Here is a 25,822-nt window from a genome sequence, read left to right as displayed (position 1 = left end):
GGGAGGGGTGGGACGGGAGGGCACGGGAAGAATCGCGCGACGCGCGCAAAGCCGCGGCTACCTCCTCGTCCACAACGGCTCCTCCTCGCGGATAACGTTGGCGGAGAACTCCTGGCGGGCGACTTTTCCCAGAGAGCGGCGCCACCGCGCCAGGCGGCCGGCGACCCTAACGATCCCCCGCGGCCATGACGGCGCCCGCTCGCTACAACACTCCCTCAGCCCCAAACCTCCCCAGCACGGCTCGCACGGCTCCGGCTCGCACTCGGGCTCGCCTCGGCCCCGGTCCCGCCCTCGGCGGCGCTCATTGGGCCGACAGAGCGCCGCGGCCGTTCCCGCGCCTCGTTGGCTGTCTCGCCTGCCCTTTAAGCTTGTCCCCGCCTGTAGGCGGCTCCGCTCCCGTCGGCGCCGGTGCTTATCGGGCTCAGGGCGCTTGGGGCTTTTGGTGCCGATCCCTCCCGTCAAATGACCGTCAAATGTGGACGGGCAGGCCAGGAGTTTGCCATCTTTGCATGAAGGACCGGCAACTCGGGGAGAGTGCAAGGATGTTGCTAGCATGCGCAGGGAGAAAATTCGACAGGCCAAAGCCCAGCACGACCTTAATTATGGCGCCATTGTTTGAGATGATTAAAACTATGTTTTTACGCATATTAATAAGAGCAAGAGGAGGGCCAAGGAGAATCTCCCTTCTTTATTCAACGCGGTGGGGAACATCACCATCGAGGAGGAGGGAAAGGCTGAAGTTCCCAACGCCTTCTTCACTTCTGCTTAGCAGTGAGACCTGCTATCCCCAGGGTACTCAGCCCCCTGAGCTGGAAGACGGGGCCGGGGAGCAGAATAAACGCCCCTCGATTCCCAGTGCCTTCTTTACTTCTGTCTTTTCTGACTGTTGCACGTTGCTGGACGTGCCGTTACTATGAGTAACCCAAGAGAACCGGACAGTATATATATGTAGGCACTCTGCAAAAACTTTGCGCGCGCTTTTTCCCTTGTTGTGTTTTCCTTCCGCCTGTGATCGACCGAGAAAGAGAACCCCCGCCCCCCCCAGCTTCCAACCGGAATCATGAAACATTGTCACACTGCGGTGGTAACCATCTCTGCATTCCTGTAACAAATCCTTGCTTTTCTTTTCTGTCTTTTCACTATTGCTTTCGTCATCCCACCTCCCATCCCCAGGCCTAGCTAACCAAAACGTTTTACAATAAACCGTTGGGCAAATTTTGTCTCCTTTCTGAGTTTTAATCTCACGTTGGCTATACGTATATAACGAACCGTCTTGCTACCGATACTTGGAGCCAGACAGACGCCCACTCCAAGAAGGGTTGGATGGAGGATCCGGGGAACTACAGGCTGTCAGCCTGCCTCGTATCGGGAAGGTCATGGAGCAGATCACCCGGAGTGAGATCACAGGGCGTGTGCTGACAACCAGGGGACCGGGCCTAGCCAGCGCGGGTTCCTTAAAGACAGGTCCTGCTTGATCGACCCGATCTCCTTCTATGACCAGGTGACCCGACTAGTGGATGAGGCAAAGGCTGTGGATGTAGTCTACCTAGACTTCAGTGAAGCCTTTGACTCTGTCTCCCACGGTATTCTCCCGAGAAGGTGGCAGCCCATGGCTTGGGCAGGTGTACTCTGCTGCGTCAAAACCTGGCTGGACGGCGGCCCAGAGAGTGGTGCTGAATGGAGTTCAATCCAGCTGGCGGTGGTCGCTAGCGGTGTTCCCCAGGGGGTCAGCGTTTGGGCCAGTCCTGTTTTAATATCTCGAATGATGATCTGGACGAGGGGATTGAGCGCACCCTCAATAAGTTTGCAGGCCACACCATGTTGGGAGGAAGGCTTGATCTGCCTGAAGGTAGGAAGCCCTACACAGGGATCCGGATGGGCTGGATCGTTGGCCTAGGCCAATTGTAGGAGCATCTACGAGACCAAGCGCCGGGTCCTGCACTTTGGTCACAACAACCCATGCAACGCAACAGGCTCGGGGCAGAGAGGCTGGAAAAGCTGCGCGGAAGAAAACGGATCTGGGGGCATTAGTCAACAGCCGCCTGAACATGAGCCAGCGGCGTGCCCAGGGCAAGAAGGCCAACGGCATCCTGGCTTGGATCAGAAATCACGGAGTCAGCAGGACGAGGGAGGTGATCATCCCTCTGTACTCGGCGCTGGTGAGGCCGCACCTCGAGTACTGCGTGCAGCTTTGGGCCCCTCACTACAAGAAAGACGTTGAGGCTCTGGAGCGTGGCCAGAGGAGGGCAACGAAGCCGGTGAAGGGACTGGAGCACAAAGACCTATGGGTAGCAGTTGAGGGAACTGGGATTGTTTCGTCTGGAGGAGGGGAGGCTCAGGGGAGAGAGACCTTATCGCCTCTTTACAACTACCCGAAAGGTGGTTGTAGCGAGGTGAGGGTTGGCCGCTTCTCCCAGGTAACTAGCAACGGGACAAGAGGTAACGGCCTTAAGTTGCGCCGGGGGGAGCTTCAGGTTGGATATGAGGAAAAACGTAACAAGTTGTCTTATTCCGCTTCTTCAAACGGTTTAATTCAGAGTCATTCACAGCTGTCGATCGTCACTCACGCAAGCGGATCTACTGCTGACAAATCGAGATTCCTTGAGGAACGGCCACACAGTAATTTCATTTAGCAAGTTTCAACTATTTAGTTTTTAATGCAAATATTTATTAGCATTTGAAACTCCCCACTCCAGTAAGCCTTGAATGCAATCGCAATTCAACAAAGACTCAAGTAAAGCCAGAGGCCTAACAAAGCACGAGAGGTGATTACATGCAAAAGCCTTACGGTGCCTGTAGCTACCCCTCCTACTGGTTATGGAACAATACTACGGCGGCGTTGTTTTTTTGGTTTTTTTTTTGCTTTATTGTTTGTTTGTTTGTTGATTGATTGTTTTTTATGTTTTGTTCATATGTAAAAAAAAGAGAAATGGACAAGGGCAGCCGAGTCTCAAAGACAGCAGAAGCGCAACAATCGCCGACTCAAGTATCACAAAGTCTTTTCCATTGGGAAAGTTTCCGCGGGAGAAATTAATTCTCTACGTCGCAAAATCCGCGACTGAAAAGAAAGCAGTGGCAAAACTCCGAGTTTGGTTAAGAACAGGCTGACGCGACACCGGTCAGAAATCATGCAGGTAGAGTTTATTTGGCCTCGCGACGGGGCCATACAACAGACGACAGCTGGAAGCTTTCTTCCTACCTTATTCTTCGCTAATTCTACGCCTGCTGCTTGTCGATGCTGCTAGTACGCGATAAAACCCACGCCTTTTATTTGGAAGCTGGGGGAAGACAGCAGGGCCTCAAACACACAGCACATCCTATATTATCTTTGGGAGACGGAGACCCACCGTTTTAAACTTGCAGAACCATTCCCATCAGTAAGACACGCGAGACAGAGATGATATCCCCATGCTCCATCTTTATTCTGCAAATGCTGCTCAAAGCTTTTCATTACCCTCCATAGGCACCCACCAAAAACAATTACATGTCACCGGTGGCTAGGCTGACGGGCAACACGTGAACCCATTCGGTGGCGATCCGTACGCGTGCAGCAACACCGGCGGTGCAAACATCTTAGCCAGGAGGCTGGCCCAACTGACGGCCACCCAGAATACAGAGCCGCGCGCGGTAGTCTGAAGGGACTGAGGGTGGGTATCTCACAGCCATCCGGAATCCATCGTCAAGCCCAGGCTAGCAGCACACTTCTCGCCAACAATCATCAACGCCCAAGAAGCTGGAGAAGGAAATAACGTTACGTAACGGAGCATGCCACAACACAATGAAGGGTGGAGAGGGCAGGAAAGCCAAGGAAGGCGAGCAGAGAACCAGCCACAGAACGCGGTTAACTAGTTCTTCGCCATTCAAGGGCCGCTCTTCAAATTACTGCCTTTCTGCAACTGACACATTCCAAGCAAAGCTACAAAGACCGATTATGCATAATGGGGGGAGGGGCAGCTATGGGACTTGCCACCTTTTTTTTCCTTTTTTGTTTTAACCCCCTCCCCACCCCCAGCTAGACAGTAACGGACTACAAATCGGGCACAGAAGCCAGATTTGTCTCGGACTTCCAGCCCCCCATTATATCTTCGGGGGGGCAACCTAAGTCTTTCCGGCAGAAAAGAAAAACTCAGTGTAGGCTTTGTGAGCCCACGCCAAGCCACGGGACTTGACTTCTACAGCTGAAAATGAGACATCCAGCACCCCTCAGCCAGCTTTCCCTTCCTCGCCTCCCTCCGACCTGCTCAAAAACCCCAAGCCCTCTTCTCCATATTAGAGCAAGGACCACTGTCTGGAAACAGCGAGAACAGGCATAGGGCCATACTTCTGAACAGCGCTGCATTTTGCATCAAGTAACGTACCCAGAAAATGAGCATCGCTCTCTCTCACTACCCTTAGTCAAAACGCTCAGCTCCGTTACAAGCTAGAGGCAAAAGATTATGGCGTCGGGAAAGCCCAAATAGCCTACTGTGCCTCTTTGCAACATCGAGAGGAACGAGGCGACGGGACAGAGCCTACTAAATTACATACCACTTACTGGCACCGTTTCGTGTACAGAAAGCTTCCACGGTACTTACAGGTGCGCCACAATCTTCTGCTCCGGATAACCCGACAACGGCCTTCTGGGGAGCGGCTAGGAAAAAGCGTAGGAGCTTGCGGTGAAATATCATGGAAACGCAAGGCACTGGAGGAAGAGGACACGCTTAAAACGGGATTGGCTTCGGAGAAAGGCATAGCTGAAGCAGATCGCTACGCCCCACTGAACGCGTACCCCAAACGCAAGACAAAACAGCGATTCTTCCTAAGGGATCTTTGAATCGGCAAAGCCCTCTCCCTTCTATGCACAAGACATGTTTTCACAGGCTCCTGCTGCTACGAGCACAGAGGCGATTTTAAACCCAACAAAGCACCTCCATTTGCGCTTATTTCACTCTCATATTAAGACCCTGCTTAACCACTCAAGCGGCAAACGGTGGCTCACCATCCTTCAGTTATGGCCAAATATCGCCTTCCTATCCTACTTTTGACCAAGGCATTTTCAAAGAACCTGGGGTTATCCCGACGGAGGCCGTGTTAACTCTCCATCCTCAAGAACACCGCGGACTCCGGTGAAAGAACGCTTTGGATTAGCACGGTGAGGCTGGCGCTACGTCAGACACTTCCACATCGGAGGCAAAGGGTTATCGCCTTCGACAACGTGAATACCACCGACCTGTAGGAAACGGTCAACTAATTCGAATGGAACTAGCACGACTAGCAGCGCCAAAGGGATAGATATCGCGCGCGGCAAGCGCCCGCGGCTGCCACCAAGCGCTTCAGCGTCACAGGCCCGCCTCTACACACGCGCACACACCACACGGTGGCGCTGGGAAGCCAGGCGAGCCAGACGGCACCACCGACCCAGTATGCGCCACGGCAGCCCCGTGGCACCGAAGGAGCGCGGGGTTTTAGAGGAGGCGCTGCAGTAGCGAGCATCACCAGCCAGAAAGGCCCGTCCGCCCCGCCCCGCCCCGCGGCAAGGTCGCCGCTCGCCCCGCCGCACTCGCCGGCACCGCAACGGGCGCTCGTTCCAGAGGGGCCTGCGAGCGCGCTAGGGTGGGGGAGGGGTGGGACGGGAGGGCAAGGGAAGAATCGCGCGACGCGCAGCAAAGCCGCGGCTACCTCCTCGTCCACAACGGCTCCTCCTCGCGGATAACGTTGGCGGAGAACTCCTGGCGGGCGACTTTTCCCAAGAGAGCGGCGCCACCGCGCCAGGCGGCCGGCGACCTAACGATCCCGCCGGCCATGACGGCGCCCGCTCGCTACAACACTCCCTCAGCCCCAAAACCTCCAGCACGGCTCAGCACGGCTCGGCTCGCCTCGGCTCGCCTCGGCCCGGTCCCGCCCTCGGCGGCGCTCATTGGGCCGACAGAGCGCCGCGGCCGTTCCCGCGCCTCGGTTGGCTGTCTCGCCTGCCCTTTAAGCTTGTCCCCGCCCTGTAGGCGGCTCCGCTCCCGTCGGCCCGGTGCTTATCGGGGCTCAGGGCGCTGGGGGCTTTTTGGTGCCGATCCCTCCGTCAAATGGCCGTCAAATGTTGACGGGGCAGGCCAGGAGTTTGCCATCTTTGCATGAAGGGACAGGCAACTCGGGAAGAGTGCAAGGATGTTGCTAGCATGCGCAGGGAGAAAATTCGACAGGCCAAAGCCCAGCACGACCTTAATATGGCCGCCATTGTTTGAGATGATTAAAACTATGTTTTTACGAACATATTAATAAAGAGCAAGAGGAGGGCCAAGGAGAATCTCCCTTCTTTATTCAACGCGGTGGGGAACATCACCATCGAGGAGGAGGGAAAGGCTGAAGTTCCCAACGCCTTCTTCACTCTGGCTTTAGCAGTGAGACCTGCTATCCCCAGGGTACTCAGCCCCCTGAGCTGGAAGACGGGGCCGGGGAGCAGAATAACGCCCCTCGATTCCCAGTGCCTTCTTTACTTCTGTCTGTTTCTGACTGTTGCACCTGTGCTGGACGTGCCGTTACTATGAGTAACCCAAGGAGAACCGGACAGTATATATATGTATGGACTCTGCAAAAACTTTGCGCGCAGCTTTTCCCTTGTTGTGTTTTCCTTCCGCCTGTGATCGACCGAGAAAGAGAACCCGCCCCCCCCCCGCTTCCAACCGGAATCATGAAACATTGTCACACTGCGGTGGTAACCATCTCTGCATTCCTGTAACAAATCCTTGCTTTTCTTTCTGTCTTTTCACTATTGCTTTCGTCATCCCACCTCCCATCCCCAGGCCTAGCTAACCAAAAACGTTTTACAATAAACCGGTTGGGCAAATATTTGTCTCCTTTCTGAGTTTTAATCTCACGTTGGCTATACGTATATAACGAACCGTCTTGCTACCGATACTTGGAGCCAGACAGACGCCCACCTCCAAGAAGGGTTGGATGGAGGATCCGGGGAACTACAGGCCTGTCAGCCTGACCTCGGTATCGGGAAGGTCATGGAGCAGATCACCCGGAGTGAGATCACAGGGCGTGTGCGGGACAACCAGGGGACCGGGCCTAGCCAGCGCGGGTTCCTTAAAGACAGGTCCCTGCTTGATCGACCCGATCTCCTTCTATGACCAGGTGACCCGACTAGTGGATGAGGCAAAGGCTGTGGATGTAGTCTACCTAGACTTCAGTGAAGCCTTTGACTCTGTCTCCCACGGTATTCTCCCAGAGAAGGTGGCAGCCCATGGCTTGGGCAGGTGTACTCTGCTGCGTCAAAACCTGGCTGGACGGCCGGGCCCAGAGAGTGGTGCTGAATGGAGTTCAATCCAGCTGGCGGTGGTCGCTAGCGGTGTTCCCCAGGGGGTCAGCGTTTGGGCCAGTCCTGTTTAATATCTCGAATGATGATCTGGACGAGGGGATTGAGCGCACCCTCAATAAGTTTGCAGGCCACACCATGTTGGGAGGAAGGCTTGATCTGCCTGAGGGTAGGAAGGCCCTACACAGGGATCCGGATGGGCTGGATCGTTGGGCCGAGGCCAATTGTAGGAGCATCTACGAGACCAAGCGCCGGGTCCTGCACTTTGGTCACAACAACCCCATGCAACGCAACAGGCTCGGGGCAGAGTGGCTGGAAAGCTGCGCGGAAGAAACGGATCTGGGGGCATTAGTCAACAGCCGCCTGAACATGAGCCAGCGGCGTGCCCAGGGGGCCAAGAAGGCCAACGGCATCCTGGCTTGGATCAGAAATCACGGAGTCAGCAGGACGAGGGAGGTGATCATCCCTCTGTACTCGGCGCTGGTGAGGCCGCACCTCGAGTACTGCGTGCAGCTTTGGGCCCCTCACTACAAGAAAGACGTTGAGGGCTCTGGAGCGTGGCCAGAGGAGGGCAACGAAGCCGGTGAAGGGACTGGAGCACAAGACCTATGGGTAGCAGTTGAGGGAACTGGGATTGTTTCGTCTGGAGGAGGGGAGGCTCAGGGGAGAGAGACCTTATCGCCTCTTTACAACTACCCGAAAGGTGGTTGTAGCGAGGTGAGGGTTGGCCGCTTCTCCCAGGTAACTAGCAACGGGACAAGAGGTAACGGCCTTAAGTTGCGCCGGGGGGAGCTTCAGGTTGGATATGAGGAAAAACGTAACAAGTTGTCTTATTCCGCTTCTTCAAACGGTTTAATTCAGAGTCATTCACAGCTGCGATCGTCACTCACGCAAGCGGATCTACTGCTGACAAATCGAGATTCCTTGAGGAACGGCCACACAGTAATTTCATTTAGCAAGTTTCAACTATTTAGATTTTAATGCAAATATTTATTAGCATTTTGAAACTCCCCCACTCCAGTAAGCCTTGAATGCAATCGCAATTCAACAAAGACTCAAGTAAAGCCAGAGGCCTAACAAAGCACGAGAGGTGATTACATGCAAAAGCCTTACGGTGCCTGTAGCTACCCCTCCTACTGGTTATGGAACAATACTACGGCTTTTGTTTTTTGGTTTTTTTTTTTGCTTTATTGTTTGTTTGTTTGTTTGATTGATTGTTTTTTATGTTTTTGTTCATATGTAAAAAAAAGAGAAATGGACAAGGGCAGCCGAGTCTCAAAGACAGCAGAAGCGCAACAATCGCCGACTCAAGTATCACAAGTCTTTTCCATTTGGGAAAGTTTCCGCGGGAGAAATTAATTCTCTACGTCGCAAAATCCGCGACTGAAAAGAAAGCAGTGGCAAAAACTCCGAGTTTGGTTAAGAACAGGCTGACGCGCACCGGTCAGAAATCATGCAGGTAGAGTTTATTTGGCCTCGCGACGGGGCCATACAACAGACGACAGCTGGAAGCTTTCTTCCTACCTTATTCTTCGCTAATTCTACGCCTGCTGCTTGTCGATGCTGCTAGTACGCGATAAAACCCACGCCCTTTTATTTGGAAGCTGGGGGAAGACAGCAAGGCCTCAAACACACAGCACATCCTATATTATCTTTGGGAGACGGAGACCCACCGTTTTAACTTGCAGAACCATTCCCATCAGTAAGACACGCGAGACAGAGATGATATCCCCATGCTCCATCTTTATTCTGCAAATGCTGCTCAAAGCTTTTCATTACCCTCCATAGGCACCCACCAAAAACAATTACATGTCACCGGTGGCTAGGCTGACGGGCAACACGTGAAACCCATTCGGTGGCGATCCGTACGCGTGCAGCAACACCGGCGGTGCAAACATCTTAGCCAGGAGGCTGGCCCAACTGACGGCCACCCAGAATACAGAGCCGCGCGCGGTAGTCTGAAGGGACTGAGGGTGGGTATCTCACAGCCATCCGGAATCCATCGGTCAAGCCCAGGCTAGCAGCACACTTCTCGCCAACAATCATCAAACGCCCAAGAAGCTGGAGAAGGAAATAACGTTACGTAACGGAGCATGCCACAACACAATGAAGGGTGGAGAGGGCAGGAAGCCAAGGAAGGCGAGCAGAGAACCAGCCACAGAACGCGGTTACTAGTTCTTCGCCATTCAAGGGCCGCTCTTCAAATTACTGCCTTTCTGCAACTGACACATTCCAAGCAAAGCTACAAAGACCGATTATGCATAATGGGGGGAGGGGCAGCTATGGGACTTGCCACCTTTTTTTTCCTTTTTTGTTTTAACCCCCTCCCCACCCCCAGCTAGACAGTAACGGACTACAAATCGGGCACAGAAGCCAGATTTGTCTCGGACTTCCAGCCCCCCATTATATCTTCGGGCAACCTAAGTCTTTCCGGCAGAAAAGAAAAACTCAGTGTAGGCTTTGTGAGCCCACGCCAAAGCCACGGGACTTGACTTCTACAGCTGAAAATGAGACATCCAGCACCCCTCAGCCAGCTTTCCCCTTCTCGCCTCCGACCTGCTCAAAACCCCAAGCCCTCTTCTCCATATTAGAGCAAGGACCACTGTCTGGAAACAGCGAGAACAGGCATAGGGCCATACTTCTGAACAGCGCTGCATTTTGCATCAAGTACGTACCCAGAAATGAGCATCGCTCTCTCTCACTACCCTTAGTCAAAACGCTCAGCTCCGTTACAAGCTAGAGGCAAAAGATTATGGCGTCGGGAAAGCCCAAATAGCCTACTGTGCCTCTTTGCAACATCGAGAGGAAACGAGGCGACGGGACAGAGCCTACTAAATTACATACCACTTACTGGCACCGTTTCGTGTACAGAAAGCTTCCACGGTACTTACAGGTGCGCCACAATCTTCTGCTCCGGATAACCCGACAACGGCCTTCTGGGGAGCGGCTAGGAAAAAGCGTAGGAGCTTGCGGTGAAATATCATGGAACGCAAGGCACTGGAGGAAGAGGACACGCTTAAAACGGGATTGGCTTCGGAGAAAGGCAATAGCTGAAGCAGATCGCTACGCCCCACTGAACGCGTACCCCAAACGCAAGACAAAACAGCGATTCTTCCTAAGGGATCTTTGAATCGGCAAAGCCCTCTCCCTTCTATGCACAAGACATGTTTTCACAGGCTCCTGCTGCTACGAGCACAGAGCGATTTTAAACCCAAACAAAAGCACCTCCATTTGCGCTTATTTCACTCTCATATTAAGACCCTGCTTAACCACTCAAGCGGCAAACGGTGGCTCACCATCCTTCAGTTATGGCCAAATATCGCCTTCCTATCCTACTTTTGACCAAGGCATTTTCAAAGAACCTGGGGTTATCCCGACGGAGGCCGTGTTAACTCTCCATCCTCAAGAACACCGCGGACTCCGGTGAAAGAACGCTTTGGATTAGCACGGTGAGGCTGGCGCTACGTCAGACACTTCCACATCGAGGCAAAGGTTATCGCCTTCGACACGTGAATACCACCGACCTGTAGGAAACGGTCAACTAATTCGAATGGAACTAGCACGACTAGCAGCGCCAAAGGGATAGATATCGCGCGCGGCAAGCGCCCGCGGCTGCCACCAAGCGCTTCAGCGTCACAGGCCCGCCTCTACACACGCGCACACACCACACGGTGGCGCTGGGAAGCCAGGCGAGCCAGACGGCACCACCGACCCAGTATGCGCCACGGCAGCCCCGTGGCACCGAAGGAGCGCGGGGTTTTAGAGGAGGCGCTGCAGTAGCGAGCATCACCAGCCAGAAAGGCCCGTCCGCCGCCCGCCCGCCCCGCCCCCCGCGGCAAGGTCGCCGCTCGCCCCGCCGCACTCGCCGGCACCGCAACGGGCGCTCGTTCCAGAGGGCCTGCGAGCGCGCTAGGGTGGGGGAGGGGTGGGACGGGAGGGCAAGGGAAGAATCGCGCGACGCGCAGCAAAGCCGCGGCTACCTCCTCGTCCACAACGGCTCCTCCTCGCGGATAACGTTGGCGGAGAACTCCTGGCGGGCGACTTTTCCCAAGAGAGCGGCGCCACCGCGCCAGGCGGCCGGCGACCTAACGATCCCGCCGGCCATGACGGCGCCCGCTCGCTACAAACACTCCCTCAGCCCCAAACCTCCCCAGCACGGCTCAGCACGGCTCGGCTCGCCTCGGCTCGCCTCGGCCCGGTCCCGCCCTCGGCGGCGCTCATTGGGCCGACAGAGCGCCGCGGCCGTTCCCGCGCCTCGGTTGGCTGTCTCGCCTGCCCTTTAAGCTTGTCCCCGCCCTGTAGGCGGCTTCCGCTCCCGTCGGCCCGGTGCTTATCGGGGCTCAGGGCGCTGGGGGCTTTTTGGTGCCGATCCCTCCCGTCAAATGGCCGTCAAATGTTGACGGGGCAGGCCAGGAGTTTGCCATCTTTGCATGAAGGGACAGGCAACTCGGGGAAGAGTGCAAGGATGTTGCTAGCATGCGCAGGGAGAAAATTCGACAGGCCAAAGCCCAGCACGACCTTAATATGGCCGCCATTGTTTGAGATGATTAAAACTATGTTTTTACGAACATATTAATAAGAGCAAGAGGAGGGCCAAGGAGAATCTCCCTTCTTTATTCAACGCGGTGGGGAACATCACCATCGAGGAGGAGGGAAAGGCTGAAGTTCCCAACGCCTTCTTCACTTCTGGCTTTAGCAGTGAGACCTGCTATCCCCAGGGTACTCAGCCCCCTGAGCTGGAAGACGGGGCCGGGGAGCAGAATAAACGCCCCTCGATTCCCAGTGCCTTCTTTACTTCTGTCTGTTTCTGACTGTTGCACCTGTGCTGGACGTGCCGTTACTATGAGTAACCCAAGGAGAACCGGACAGTATATATATGTATGGACTCTGCAAAAACTTTGCGCGCGCTTTTCCCTTGTTGTGTTTTCCTTCCGCCTGTGATCGACCGAGAAAGAGAACCCGCCCCCCCCCCCCGCTTCCAACCGGAATCATGAAACATTGTCACACTGCGGTGGTAACCATCTCTGCATTCCTGTAACAAATCCTTGCTTTTCTTTTCTGTCTTTTCACTATTGCTTTCGTCATCCCACCTCCCATCCCCAGGCCTAGCTAACCAAAACGTTTTACAATAAACCGGTTGGGCAAATATTTGTCTCCTTTCTGAGTTTTAATCTCACGTTGGCTATACGTATATAACGAACCGTCTTGCTACCGATACTTGGAGCCAGACAGACGCCCACCTCCAAGAAGGGTTGGATGGAGGATCCGGGGAACTACAGGCCTGTCAGCCTGACCTCGGTATCGGGGAAGGTCATGGAGCAGATCACCCGGAGTGAGATCACAGGGCGTGTGCGGGACAACCAGGGGACCGGGCCTAGCCAGCGCGGGTTCCTTAAAGACAGGTCCTGCTTGATCGACCCGATCTCCTTCTATGACCAGGTGACCCGACTAGTGGATGAGGCAAAGGCTGTGGATGTAGTCTACCTAGACTTCAGTGAAGCCTTTGACTCTGTCTCCCACGGTATTCTCCCAGAGAAGGTGGCAGCCCATGGCTTGGGCAGGTGTACTCTGCTGCGTCAAAACCTGGCTGGACGGCCGGGCCCAGAGAGTGGTGCTGAATGGAGTTCAATCCAGCTGGCGGTGGTCGCTAGCGGTGTTCCCCAGGGGGTCAGCGTTTGGGCCAGTCCTGTTTAATATCTCGAATGATGATCTGGACGAGGGGATTGAGCGCACCCTCAATAAGTTTGCAGGCCACACCATGTTGGGAGGAAGGCTTGATCTGCCTGAGGGTAGGAAGGCCCTACACAGGGATCCGGATGGGCTGGATCGTTGGGCCGAGGCCAATTGTAGGAGCATCTACGAGACCAAGCGCCGGGTCCTGCACTTTGGTCACAACAACCCCATGCAACGCAACAGGCTCGGGGCAGAGTGGCTGGAAAGCTGCGCGGGAAGAAACGGATCTGGGGGCATTAGTCAACAGCCGCCTGAACATGAGCCAGCGGCGTGCCCAGGGGGCCAAGAAGGCCAACGGCATCCTGGCTTGGATCAGAAATCACGGAGTCAGCAGGACGAGGGAGGTGATCATCCCTCTGTACTCGGCGCTGGTGAGGCCGCACCTCGAGTACTGCGTGCAGCTTTGGGCCCCTCACTACAAGAAAGACGTTGAGGCTCTGGAGCGTGGCCAGAGGAGGGCAACGAAGCCGGTGAAGGGACTGGAGCACAAGACCTATGGGTAGCAGTTGAGGGAACTGGGATTGTTTCGTCTGGAGGAGGGGAGGCTCAGGGGAGAGAGACCTTATCGCCTCTTTACAACTACCCGAAAGGTGGTTGTAGCGAGGTGAGGGTTGGCCGCTTCTCCCAGGTAACTAGCAACGGGACAAGAGGTAACGGCCTTAAGTTGCGCCGGGGGGAGCTTCAGGTTGGATATGAGGAAAAACGTAACAAGTTGTCTTATTCCGCTTCTTCAAACGGTTTAATTCAGAGTCATTCACAGCTGCTGATCGTCACTCACGCAAGCGGATCTACTGCTGACAAATCGAGATTCCTTGAGGAACGGCCACACAATAATTTCATTTAGCAAGTTTCAACTATTTAGTTTTTAATGCAAATATTTATTAGCATTTTGAAACTCCCCCACTCCAGTAAGCCTTGAATGCAATCGCAATTCAACAAAGACTCAAGTAAAGCCAGAGGCCTAACAAAGCACGAGAGGTGATTACATGCAAAAGCCTTACGGTGCCTGTAGCTACCCCTCCTACTGGTTATGGAACAATACTACGGCTTTTGTTTTTTTGGTTTTTTTTTTGCTTTATTGTTTGTTTGTTTGTTTGATTGATTGTTTTTTTATGTTTTGTTCATATGTAAAAAAAAGAGAATGGACAAGGGCAGCCGAGTCTCAAAGACAGCAGAAGCGCAACAATCGCCGACTCAAGTATCACAAAGTCTTTTCCATTTGGGAAAGTTTCCGCGGGAGAAATTAATTCTCTACGTCGCAAAATCCGCGACTGAAAAGAAAGCAGTGGCAAAACTCCGAGTTTGGTTAAGAACAGGCTGACGCGCACCGGTCAGAAATCATGCAGGTAGAGTTTATTTGGCCTCGCGACGGGGCCATACAACAGACGACAGCTGGAAGCTTTCTTCCTACCTTATTCTTCGCTAATTCTACGCCTGCTGCTTGTCGATGCTGCTAGTACGCGATAAAACCCACGCCCTTTTATTTGGAAGCTGGGGGAAGACAGCAAGGCCTCAAACACACAGCACATCCTATATTATCTTTGGGAGACGGAGACCCACCGTTTTAACTTGCAGAACCATTCCCATCAGTAAGACACGCGAGACAGAGATGATATCCCCATGCTCCATCTTTATTCTGCAAATGCTGCTCAAAGCTTTTCATTACCCTCCATAGGCACCCACCAAAAACAATTACATGTCACCGGTGGCTAGGCTGACGGGCAACACGTGAAACCCATTCGGTGGCGATCCGTACGCGTGCAGCAACACCGGCGGTGCAAACATCTTAGCCAGGAGGCTGGCCCAACTGACGGCCACCCAGAATACAGAGCCGCGCGCGGTAGTCTGAAGGGACTGAGGGTGGGTATCTCACAGCCATCCGGAATCCATCGGTCAAGCCCAGGCTAGCAGCACACTTCTCGCCAACAATCATCAAACGCCCAAGAAGCTGGAGAAGGAAATAACGTTACGTAACGGAGCATGCCACAACACAATGAAGGGTGGAGAGGGCAGGAAGCCAAGGAAGGCGAGCAGAGAACCAGCCACAGAACGCGGTTAACTAGTTCTTCGCCATTCAAGGGCCGCTCTTCAAATTACTGCCTTTCTGCAACTGACACATTCCAAGCAAAGCTACAAAGACCGATTATGCATAATGGGGGGAGGGGCAGCTATGGGACTTGCCACCTTTTTTTTCCTTTTTTGTTTTAACCCCCTCCCCACCCCCAGCTAGACAGTAACGGACTACAAATCGGGCACAGAAGCCAGATTTGTCTCGGACTTCCAGCCCCCCATTATATCTTCGGGCAACCTAAGTCTTTCCGGCAGAAAAGAAAAACTCAGTGTAGGCTTTGTGAGCCCACGCCAAAGCCACGGGACTTGACTTCTACAGCTGAAAATGAGACATCCAGCACCCCTCAGCCAGCTTTCCCCTTCCTCGCCTCCGACCTGCTCAAAACCCCAAGCCCTCTTCTCCATATTAGAGCAAGGACCACTGTCTGGAAACAGCGAGAACAGGCATAGGGCCATACTTCTGAACAGCGCTGCATTTTGCATCAAGTACGTACCCAGAAATGAGCATCGCTCTCTCTCACTACCCTTAGTCAAAACGCTCAGCTCCGTTACAAGCTAGAGGCAAAAGATTATGGCGTCGGGAAAGCCCAAATAGCCTACTGTGCCTCTTTGCAACATCGAGAGGAAACGAGGCGACGGGACAGAGCCTACTAAATTACATACCACTTACTGGCACCGTTTCGTGTACAGAAAGCTTCCACGGTACTTACAGGTGCGCCACAATCTTCTGCTCCGGATAACCCGACAACGGCCTTCTGGGGAGCGGCTAGGAAAAAGCGTAGGAGCTTGCGGTGAAATATCATGGAACGCAAGGCACTGGAGGAAGAGGACACGCTTAAAACGGGATTGGCTTCGGAGAAAGGCAATAGCTGAAGCAGATCGCTACGCCCCACTGAACGCGTACCCCAAACGCAAGACAAAACAGCGATTCTTCCTAAGGGATCTTTGAATCGGCAAAGCCCTCTCCCTTCTATGCACAAGACATGTTTTCACAGGCTCCTGCTGCTACGAGCACAGAGCGATTTTAAACCCAAACAAAAGCACCTCCATTTGCGCTTATTTCACTCTCATATTAAGACCCTGCTTAACCACTCAAGCGGCAAACGGTGGCTCACCATCCTTCAGTTATGGCCAAATATCGCCTTCCTATCCTACTTTTGACCAAGGCATTTTCAAAGAACCTGGGGTTATCCCGACGGAGGCCGTGTTAACTCTCCATCCTCAAGAACACCGCGGACTCCGGTGAAAGAACGCTTTGGATTAGCACGGTGAGGCTGGCGCTACGTCAGACACTTCCACATCGAGGCAAAGGTTATCGCCTTCGACACGTGAATACCACCGACCTGTAGGAAACGGTCAACTAATTCGAATGGAACTAGCACGACTAGCAGCGCCAAAGGGATAGATATCGCGCGCGGCAAGCGCCCGCGGCTGCCACCAAGCGCTTCAGCGTCACAGGCCCGCCTCTACACACGCGCACACACCACACGGTGGCGCTGGGAAGCCAGGCGAGCCAGACGGCACCACCGACCCAGTATGCGCCACGGCAGCCCCGTGGCACCGAAGGAGCGCGGGGTTTTAGAGGAGGCGCTGCAGTAGCGAGCATCACCAGCCAGAAAGGCCCGTCCGCCCGCCCGCCCCGCCCCCCCGCGGCAAGGTCGCCGCTCGCCCCGCCGCACTCGCCGGCACCGCAACGGGCGCTCGTTCCAGAGGGCCTGCGAGCGCGCTAGGGTGGGGGAGGGGTGGGACGGGAGGGCAAGGGAAGAATCGCGCGACGCGCAGCAAAGCCGCGGCTACCTCCTCGTCCACAACGGCTCCTCCTCGCGGATAACGTTGGCGGAGAACTCCTGGCGGGCGACTTTTCCCAAGAGAGCGGCGCCACCGCGCCAGGCGGCCGGCGACCTAACGATCCCGCCGGCCATGACGGCGCCCGCTCGCTACAACACTCCCTCAGCCCCAAACCTCCCCAGCACGGCTCAGCCGGCTCAGCACGGCTCGGCTCGCCTCGGCTCGCCTCGGCCCGGTCCCGCCCTCGGCGGCGCTCATTGGGCCGACAGAGCGCCGCGGCCGTTCCCGCGCCTCGGTTGGCTGTCTCGCCTGCCCTTTAAGCTTGTCCCCGCCCTGTAGGCGGCTCCGCTCCCGTCGGCCCGGTGCTTATCGGGGCTCAGGGCGCTGGGGGCTTTTTGGTGCCGATCCCTCCCGTCAAATGGCCGTCAAATGTTGACGGGGCAGGCCAGGAGTTTGCCATCTTTGCATGAAGGGACAGGCAACTCGGGAAGAGTGCAAGGATGTTGCTAGCATGCGCAGGGAGAAAATTCGACAGGCCAAAGCCCAGCACGACCTTAATATGGCCGCCATTGTTTGAGATGATTAAAACTATGTTTTTACGAACATATTAATAAGAGCAAGAGGAGGGCCAAGGAGAATCTCCCTTCTTTATTCAACGCGGTGGGGAACATCACCATCGAGGAGGAGGGAAAGGCTGAAGTTCCCAACGCCTTCTTCACTTCTGGCTTTAGCAGTGAGACCTGCTATCCCCAGGGTACTCAGCCCCCTGAGCTGGAAGACGGGGCCGGGGAGCAGAATAAACGCCCCTCGATTCCCAGTGCCTTCTTTACTTCTGTCTGTTTCTGACTGTTGCACCTGTGCTGGACGTGCCGTTACTATGAGTAACCCAAGGAGAACCGGACAGTATATATATGTATGGACTCTGCAAAAACTTTGCGCGCGCTTTTCCCTTGTTGTGTTTTCCTTCCGCCTGTGATCGACCGAGAAAGAGAACCCGCCCCCCCCCCCGCTTCCAACCGGAATCATGAAACATTGTCACACTGCGGTGGTAACCATCTCTGCATTCCTGTAACAAATCCTTGCTTTTCTTTTCTGTCTTTTCACTATTGCTTTCGTCATCCCACCTCCCATCCCCAGGCCTAGCTAACCAAAACGTTTTACAATAAACCGGTTGGGCAAATATTTGTCTCCTTTCTGAGTTTTAATCTCACGTTGGCTATACGTATATAACGAACCGTCTTGCTACCGATACTTGGAGCCAGACAGACGCCCACCTCCAAGAAGGGTTGGATGGAGGATCCGGGGAACTACAGGCCTGTCAGCCTGACCTCGGTATCGGGGAAGGTCATGGAGCAGATCACCCGGAGTGAGATCACAGGGCGTGTGCGGGACAACCAGGGGACCGGGCCTAGCCAGCGCGGGTTCCTTAAAGACAGGTCCTGCTTGATCGACCCGATCTCCTTCTATGACCAGGTGACCCGACTAGTGGATGAGGCAAAGGCTGTGGATGTAGTCTACCTAGACTTCAGTGAAGCCTTTGACTCTGTCTCCCACGGTATTCTCCCAGAGAAGGTGGCAGCCCATGGCTTGGGCAGGTGTACTCTGCTGCGTCAAAACCTGGCTGGACGGCCGGGCCCAGAGAGTGGTGCTGAATGGAGTTCAATCCAGCTGGCGGTGGTCGCTAGCGGTGTTCCCCAGGGGGTCAGCGTTTGGGCCAGTCCTGTTTAATATCTCGAATGATGATCTGGACGAGGGGATTGAGCGCACCCTCAATAAGTTTGCAGGCCACACCATGTTGGGAGGAAGGCTTGATCTGCCTGAGGGTAGGAAGGCCCTACACAGGGATCCGGATGGGCTGGATCGTTGGGCCGAGGCCAATTGTAGGAGCATCTACGAGACCAAGCGCCGGGTCCTGCACTTTGGTCACAACAACCCCATGCAACGCAACAGGCTCGGGGCAGAGTGGCTGGAAAGCTGCGCGGAAGAAACGGATCTGGGGGCATTAGTCAACAGCCGCCTGAACATGAGCCAGCGGCGTGCCCAGGGGGCCAAGAAGGCCAACGGCATCCTGGCTTGGATCAGAAATCACGGAGTCAGCAGGACGAGGGAGGTGATCATCCCTCTGTACTCGGCGCTGGTGAGGCCGCACCTCGAGTACTGCGTGCAGCTTTGGGCCCCTCACTACAAGAAAGACGTTGAGGCTCTGGAGCGTGGCCAGAGGAGGGCAACGAAGCCGGTGAAGGGACTGGAGCACAAGACCTATGGGTAGCAGTTGAGGGAACTGGGATTGTTTCGTCTGGAGGAGGGGAGGCTCAGGGGAGAGAGACCTTATCGCCTCTTTACAACTACCCGAAAGGTGGTTGTAGCGAGGTGAGGGTTGGCCGCTTCTCCCAGGTAACTAGCAACGGGACAAGAGGTAACGGCCTTAAGTTGCGCCGGGGGGAGCTTCAGGTTGGATATGAGGAAAAACGTAACAAGTTGTCTTATTCCGCTTCTTCAAACGGTTTAATTCAGAGTCATTCACAGCTGCGATCGTCACTCACGCAAGCGGATCTACTGCTGACAAATCGAGATTCCTTGAGGAACGGCCACACAGTAATTTCATTTAGCAAGTTTCAACTATTTAGATTTTAATGCAAATATTTATTAGCATTTTGAAACTCCCCCACTCCAGTAAGCCTTGAATGCAATCGCAATTCAACAAAGACTCAAGTAAAGCCAGAGGCCTAACAAAGCACGAGAGGTGATTACATGCAAAAGCCTTACGGTGCCTGTAGCTACCCCTCCTACTGGTTATGGAACAATACTACGGCTTTTGTTTTTTTGGTTTTTTTTTGCTTTATTGTTTGTTTGTTTGTTTGATTGATTGTTTTTTTATGTTTTGTTCATATGTAAAAAAAAGAGAAATGGACAAGGGCAGCCGAGTCTCAAAGACAGCAGAAGCGCAACAATCGCCGACTCAAGTATCACAAAGTCTTTTCCATTTGGGAAAGTTTCCGCGGGAGAAATTAATTCTCTACGTCGCAAAATCCGCGACTGAAAAGAAAGCAGTGGCAAAACTCCGAGTTTGGTTAAGAACAGGCTGACGCGCACCGGTCAGAAATCATGCAGGTAGAGTTTATTTGGCCTCGCGACGGGGCCATACAACAGACGACAGCTGGAAGCTTTCTTCCTACCTTATTCTTCGCTAATTCTACGCCTGCTGCTTGTCGATGCTGCTAGTACGCGATAAAACCCACGCCCTTTTATTTGGAAGCTGGGGGAAGACAGCAAGGCCTCAAACACACAGCACATCCTATATTATCTTTGGGAGACGGAGACCCACCGTTTTAACTTGCAGAACCATTCCCATCAGTAAGACACGCGAGACAGAGATGATATCCCCATGCTCCATCTTTATTCTGCAAATGCTGCTCAAAGCTTTTCATTACCCTCCATAGGCACCCACCAAAAACAATTACATGTCACCGGTGGCTAGGCTGACGGGCAACACGTGAAACCCATTCGGTGGCGATCCGTACGCGTGCAGCAACACCGGCGGTGCAAACATCTTAGCCAGGAGGCTGGCCCAACTGACGGCCACCCAGAATACAGAGCCGCGCGCGGTAGTCTGAAGGGACTGAGGGTGGGTATCTCACAGCCATCCGGAATCCATCGGTCAAGCCCAGGCTAGCAGCACACTTCTCGCCAACAATCATCAAACGCCCAAGAAGCTGGAGAAGGAAATAACGTTACGTAACGGAGCATGCCACAACACAATGAAGGGTGGAGAGGGCAGGAAGCCAAGGAAGGCGAGCAGAGAACCAGCCACAGAACGCGGTTAACTAGTTCTTCGCCATTCAAGGGCCGCTCTTCAAATTACTGCCTTTCTGCAACTGACACATTCCAAGCAAAGCTACAAAGACCGATTATGCATAATGGGGGGAGGGGCAGCTATGGGACTTGCCACCTTTTTTTTCCTTTTTTGTTTTTAACCCCCTCCCCACCCCCAGCTAGACAGTAACGGACTACAAATCGGGCACAGAAGCCAGATTTGTCTCGGACTTCCAGCCCCCCATTATATCTTCGGGCAACCTAAGTCTTTCCGGCAGAAAAGAAAAACTCAGTGTAGGCTTTGTGAGCCCACGCCAAAGCCACGGGACTTGACTTCTACAGCTGAAAATGAGACATCCAGCACCCCTCAGCCAGCTTTCCCCTTCCTCGCCTCCGACCTGCTCAAAACCCCAAGCCCTCTTCTCCATATTAGAGCAAGGACCACTGTCTGGAAACAGCGAGAACAGGCATAGGGCCATACTTCTGAACAGCGCTGCATTTTGCATCAAGTACGTACCCAGAAATGAGCATCGCTCTCTCTCACTACCCTTAGTCAAAACGCTCAGCTCCGTTACAAGCTAGAGGCAAAAGATTATGGCGTCGGGAAAGCCCAAATAGCCTACTGTGCCTCTTTGCAACATCGAGAGGAAACGAGGCGACGGGACAGAGCCTACTAAATTACATACCACTTACTGGCACCGTTTCGTGTACAGAAAGCTTCCACGGTACTTACAGGTGCGCCACAATCTTCTGCTCCGGATAACCCGACAACGGCCTTCTGGGGAGCGGCTAGGAAAAAGCGTAGGAGCTTGCGGTGAAATATCATGGAACGCAAGGCACTGGAGGAAGAGGACACGCTTAAAACGGGATTGGCTTCGGAGAAAGGCAATAGCTGAAGCAGATCGCTACGCCCCACTGAACGCGTACCCCAAACGCAAGACAAAACAGCGATTCTTCCTAAGGGATCTTTGAATCGGCAAAGCCCTCTCCCTTCTATGCACAAGACATGTTTTCACAGGCTCCTGCTGCTACGAGCACAGAGCGATTTTAAACCCAAACAAAAGCACCTCCATTTGCGCTTATTTCACTCTCATATTAAGACCCTGCTTAACCACTCAAGCGGCAAACGGTGGCTCACCATCCTTCAGTTATGGCCAAATATCGCCTTCCTATCCTACTTTTGACCAAGGCATTTTCAAAGAACCTGGGGTTATCCCGACGGAGGCCGTGTTAACTCTCCATCCTCAAGAACACCGCGGACTCCGGTGAAAGAACGCTTTGGATTAGCACGGTGAGGCTGGCGCTACGTCAGACACTTCCACATCGAGGCAAAGGTTATCGCCTTCGACACGTGAATACCACCGACCTGTAGGAAACGGTCAACTAATTCGAATGGAACTAGCACGACTAGCAGCGCCAAAGGGATAGATATCGCGCGCGGCAAGCGCCCGCGGCTGCCACCAAGCGCTTCAGCGTCACAGGCCCGCCTCTACACACGCGCACACACCACACGGTGGCGCTGGGAAGCCAGGCGAGCCAGACGGCACCACCGACCCAGTATGCGCCACGGCAGCCCCGTGGCACCGAAGGAGCGCGGGGTTTTAGAGGAGGCGCTGCAGTAGCGAGCATCACCAGCCAGAAAGGCCCGTCCGCCCGCCCCGCCCCGCCCCGCCCCGCGGCAAGGTCGCCGCTCGCCCCGCCGCACTCGCCGGCACCGCAACGGGCGCTCGTTCCAGAGGGCCTGCGAGCGCGCTAGGGTGGGGGAGGGGTGGGACGGGAGGGCAAGGGAAGAATCGCGCGACGCGCAGCAAAGCCGCGGCTACCTCCTCGTCCACAACGGCTCCTCCTCGCGGATAACGTTGGCGGAGAACTCCTGGCGGGCGACTTTTCCCAAGAGAGCGGCGCCACCGCGCCAGGCGGCCGGCGACCTAACGATCCCGCCGGCCATGACGGCGCCCGCTCGCTACAACACTCCCTCAGCCCCAAACCTCCCCAGCACGGCTCAGCACGGCTCAGCACGGCTCGGCTCGCCTCGGCTCGCCTCGGCCCGGTCCCGCCCTCGGCGGCGCTCATTGGGCCGACAGAGCGCCGCGGCCGTTCCCGCGCCTCGGTTGGCTGTCTCGCCTGCCCTTTAAGCTTGTCCCCGCCCTGTAGGCGGCTCCGCTCCCGTCGGCCCGGTGCTTATCGGGGCTCAGGGACTTAGGAGCTGGGGGCTTTTTGGTGCCGATCCCTCCCGTCAAATGGCCGTCAAATGTTGACGGGGCAGGCCAGGAGTTTGCCATCTTTGCATGAAGGGACAGGCAACTCGGGAAGAGTGCAAGGATGTTGCTAGCATGCGCAGGGAGAAAATTCGACAGGCCAAAGCCCAGCACGACCTTAATATGGCCGCCATTGTTTGAGATGATTAAAACTATGTTTTTACGAACATATTAATAAGAGCAAGAGGAGGGCCAAGGAGAATCTCCCTTCTTTATTCAACGCGGTGGGGAACATCACCATCGAGGAGGAGGGAAAGGCTGAAGTTCCCAACGCCTTCTTCACTTCTGGCTTTAGCAGTGAGACCTGCTATCCCCAGGGTACTCAGCCCCCTGAGCTGGAAGACGGGGCCGGGGAGCAGAATAAACGCCCCTCGATTCCCAGTGCCTTCTTTACTTCTGTCTGTTTCTGACTGTTGCACCTGTGCTGGACGTGCCGTTACTATGAGTAACCCAAGGAGAACCGGACAGTATATATATGTATGGACTCTGCAAAAACTTTGCGCGCGCTTTTCCCTTGTTGTGTTTTCCTTCCGCCTGTGATCGACCGAGAAAGAGAACCCGCCCCCCCCCCGCTTCCAACCGGAATCATGAAACATTGTCACACTGCGGTGGTAACCATCTCTGCATTCCTGTAACAAATCCTTGCTTTTCTTTTCTGTCTTTTCACTATTGCTTTCGTCATCCCACCTCCCATCCCCAGGCCTAGCTAACCAAAACGTTTTACAATAAACCGGTTGGGCAAATATTTGTCTCCTTTCTGAGTTTTAATCTCACGTTGGCTATACGTATATAACGAACCGTCTTGCTACCGATACTTGGAGCCAGACAGACGCCCACCTCCAAGAAGGGTTGGATGGAGGATCCGGGGAACTACAGGCCTGTCAGCCTGACCTCGGTATCGGGGAAGGTCATGGAGCAGATCACCCGGAGTGAGATCACAGGGCGTGTGCGGGACAACCAGGGGACCGGGCCTAGCCAGCGCGGGTTCCTTAAAGACAGGTCCTGCTTGACCGACCCGATCTCCTTCTATGACCAGGTGACCCGACTAGTGGATGAGGCAAAGGCTGTGGATGTAGTCTACCTAGACTTCAGTGAAGCCTTTGACTCTGTCTCCCACGGTATTCTCCCAGAGAAGGTGGCAGCCCATGGCTTGGGCAGGTGTACTCTGCTGCGTCAAAACCTGGCTGGACGGCCGGGCCCAGAGAGTGGTGCTGAATGGAGTTCAATCCAGCTGGCGGTGGTCGCTAGCGGTGTTCCCCAGGGGGTCAGCGTTTGGGCCAGTCCTGTTTAATATCTCGAATGATGATCTGGACGAGGGGATTGAGCGCACCCTCAATAAGTTTGCAGGCCACACCATGTTGGGAGGAAGGCTTGATCTGCCTGAGGGTAGGAAGGCCCTACACAGGGATCCGGATGGGCTGGATCGTTGGGCCGAGGCCAATTGTAGGAGCATCTACGAGACCAAGCGCCGGGTCCTGCACTTTGGTCACAACAACCCCATGCAACGCAACAGGCTCGGGGCAGAGTGGCTGGAAAGCTGCGCGGAAGAAACGGATCTGGGGGCATTAGTCAACAGCCGCCTGAACATGAGCCAGCGGCGTGCCCAGGGGGCCAAGAAGGCCAACGGCATCCTGGCTTGGATCAGAAATCACGGAGTCAGCAGGACGAGGGAGGTGATCATCCCTCTGTACTCGGCGCTGGTGAGGCCGCACCTCGAGTACTGCGTGCAGCTTTGGGCCCCTCACTACAAGAAAGACGTTGAGGCTCTGGAGCGTGGCCAGAGGAGGGCAACGAAGCCGGTGAAGGGACTGGAGCACAAGACCTATGGGTAGCAGTTGAGGGAACTGGGATTGTTTCGTCTGGAGGAGGGGAGGCTCAGGGGAGAGAGACCTTATCGCCTCTTTACAACTACCCGAAAGGTGGTTGTAGCGAGGTGAGGGTTGGCCGCTTCTCCCAGGTAACTAGCAACGGGACAAGAGGTAACGGCCTTAAGTTGCGCCGGGGGGAGCTTCAGGTTGGATATGAGGAAAAACGTAACAAGTTGTCTTATTCCGCTTCTTCAAACGGTTTAATTCAGAGTCATTCACAGCTGCGATCGTCACTCACGCAAGCGGATCTACTGCTGACAAATCGAGATTCCTTGAGGAACGGCCACACAGTAATTTCATTTAGCAAGTTTCAACTATTTAGATTTTAATGCAAATATTTATTAGCATTTTGAAACTCCCCCACTCCAGTAAGCCTTGAATGCAATCGCAATTCAACAAAGACTCAAGTAAAGCCAGAGGCCTAACAAAGCACGAGAGGTGATTACATGCAAAAGCCTTACGGTGCCTGTAGCTACCCCTCCTACTGGTTATGGAACAATACTACGGCTTTTGTTTTTTTGGTTTTTTTTTGCTTTATTGTTTGTTTGTTTGTTTGATTGATTGTTTTTTTATGTTTTGTTCATATGTAAAAAAAAGAGAAATGGACAAGGGCAGCCGAGTCTCAAAGACAGCAGAAGCGCAACAATCGCCGACTCAAGTATCACAAAGTCTTTTCCATTTGGGAAAGTTTCCGCGGGAGAAATTAATTCTCTACGTCGCAAAATCCGCGACTGAAAAGAAAGCAGTGGCAAAACTCCGAGTTTGGTTAAGAACAGGCTGACGCGCACCGGTCAGAAATCATGCAGGTAGAGTTTATTTGGCCTCGCGACGGGGCCATACAACAGACGACAGCTGGAAGCTTTCTTCCTACCTTATTCTTCGCTAATTCTACGCCTGCTGCTTGTCGATGCTGCTAGTACGCGATAAAACCCACGCCCTTTTATTTGGAAGCTGGGGGAAGACAGCAAGGCCTCAAACACACAGCACATCCTATATTATCT

General features: G+C 54.3%; 5 protein-coding genes across 5 annotated transcripts; 2 read left to right on the top strand and 3 right to left on the bottom strand.

Annotated features, from left to right (window-relative positions):
• Nucleotides 1–9,014: 9,014 nt before the first annotated feature.
• On the bottom strand, nucleotides 9,015–11,415 carry LOC121108205 (histidine triad nucleotide-binding protein 1-like). Its single transcript, XM_040655229.2, has 3 exons — nucleotides 11,272–11,415; nucleotides 10,183–10,288; nucleotides 9,015–9,352 (listed from the first exon to the last, which is right to left on the bottom strand). The coding sequence occupies exons 1-3, from the start codon at nucleotides 11,394–11,396 to the stop codon at nucleotides 9,191–9,193; spliced, it is 393 nt and encodes a 130-aa protein (XP_040511163.1). The 5' UTR covers nucleotides 11,397–11,415; the 3' UTR covers nucleotides 9,015–9,190.
• A 3,219-nt stretch (nucleotides 11,416–14,634) lies between these two features.
• LOC121108204 (histidine triad nucleotide-binding protein 1-like) lies at nucleotides 14,635–17,070 on the bottom strand. The gene is made up of 3 exons (XM_040655228.2): nucleotides 16,892–17,070; nucleotides 15,805–15,910; nucleotides 14,635–14,972 (listed from the first exon to the last, which is right to left on the bottom strand). Exons 1-3 carry the CDS (start codon nucleotides 17,014–17,016, stop codon nucleotides 14,811–14,813), a joined length of 393 nt encoding a protein of 130 aa, XP_040511162.1. The 5' UTR covers nucleotides 17,017–17,070; the 3' UTR covers nucleotides 14,635–14,810.
• A 165-nt stretch (nucleotides 17,071–17,235) lies between these two features.
• On the top strand, nucleotides 17,236–20,406 carry LOC121108194. The gene has a single exon (XM_040655218.2). The coding sequence runs from the start codon at nucleotides 18,465–18,467 to the stop codon at nucleotides 19,149–19,151; it is 687 nt and encodes a 228-aa protein (XP_040511152.1). The 5' UTR covers nucleotides 17,236–18,464; the 3' UTR covers nucleotides 19,152–20,406.
• Nucleotides 20,258–22,697, bottom strand: LOC121108200 (histidine triad nucleotide-binding protein 1-like). Its single transcript, XM_040655224.2, has 3 exons — nucleotides 22,519–22,697; nucleotides 21,429–21,534; nucleotides 20,258–20,595 (listed from the first exon to the last, which is right to left on the bottom strand). The coding sequence occupies exons 1-3, from the start codon at nucleotides 22,641–22,643 to the stop codon at nucleotides 20,434–20,436; spliced, it is 393 nt and encodes a 130-aa protein (XP_040511158.1). The 5' UTR covers nucleotides 22,644–22,697; the 3' UTR covers nucleotides 20,258–20,433.
• Nucleotides 22,698–23,991: 1,294 nt separating this feature from the next.
• On the top strand, nucleotides 23,992–25,657 carry LOC121108195. Its single transcript, XM_040655219.1, has one exon. The coding sequence runs from the start codon at nucleotides 24,099–24,101 to the stop codon at nucleotides 24,783–24,785; it is 687 nt and encodes a 228-aa protein (XP_040511153.1). The 5' UTR covers nucleotides 23,992–24,098; the 3' UTR covers nucleotides 24,786–25,657.
• Nucleotides 25,658–25,822: the final 165 nt, after the last annotated feature.

The sequence above is a fragment of the Gallus gallus genome, chromosome W, assembly GCF_016699485.2.
Source record: "Gallus gallus isolate bGalGal1 chromosome W, bGalGal1.mat.broiler.GRCg7b, whole genome shotgun sequence".
NCBI classification, from domain to species: Eukaryota; Metazoa; Chordata; class Aves; order Galliformes; family Phasianidae; genus Gallus; species Gallus gallus.
The sequence above is the reverse complement of the archived record's forward strand: the minus strand, read 5'-3'. Positions and strand labels throughout refer to the sequence as shown.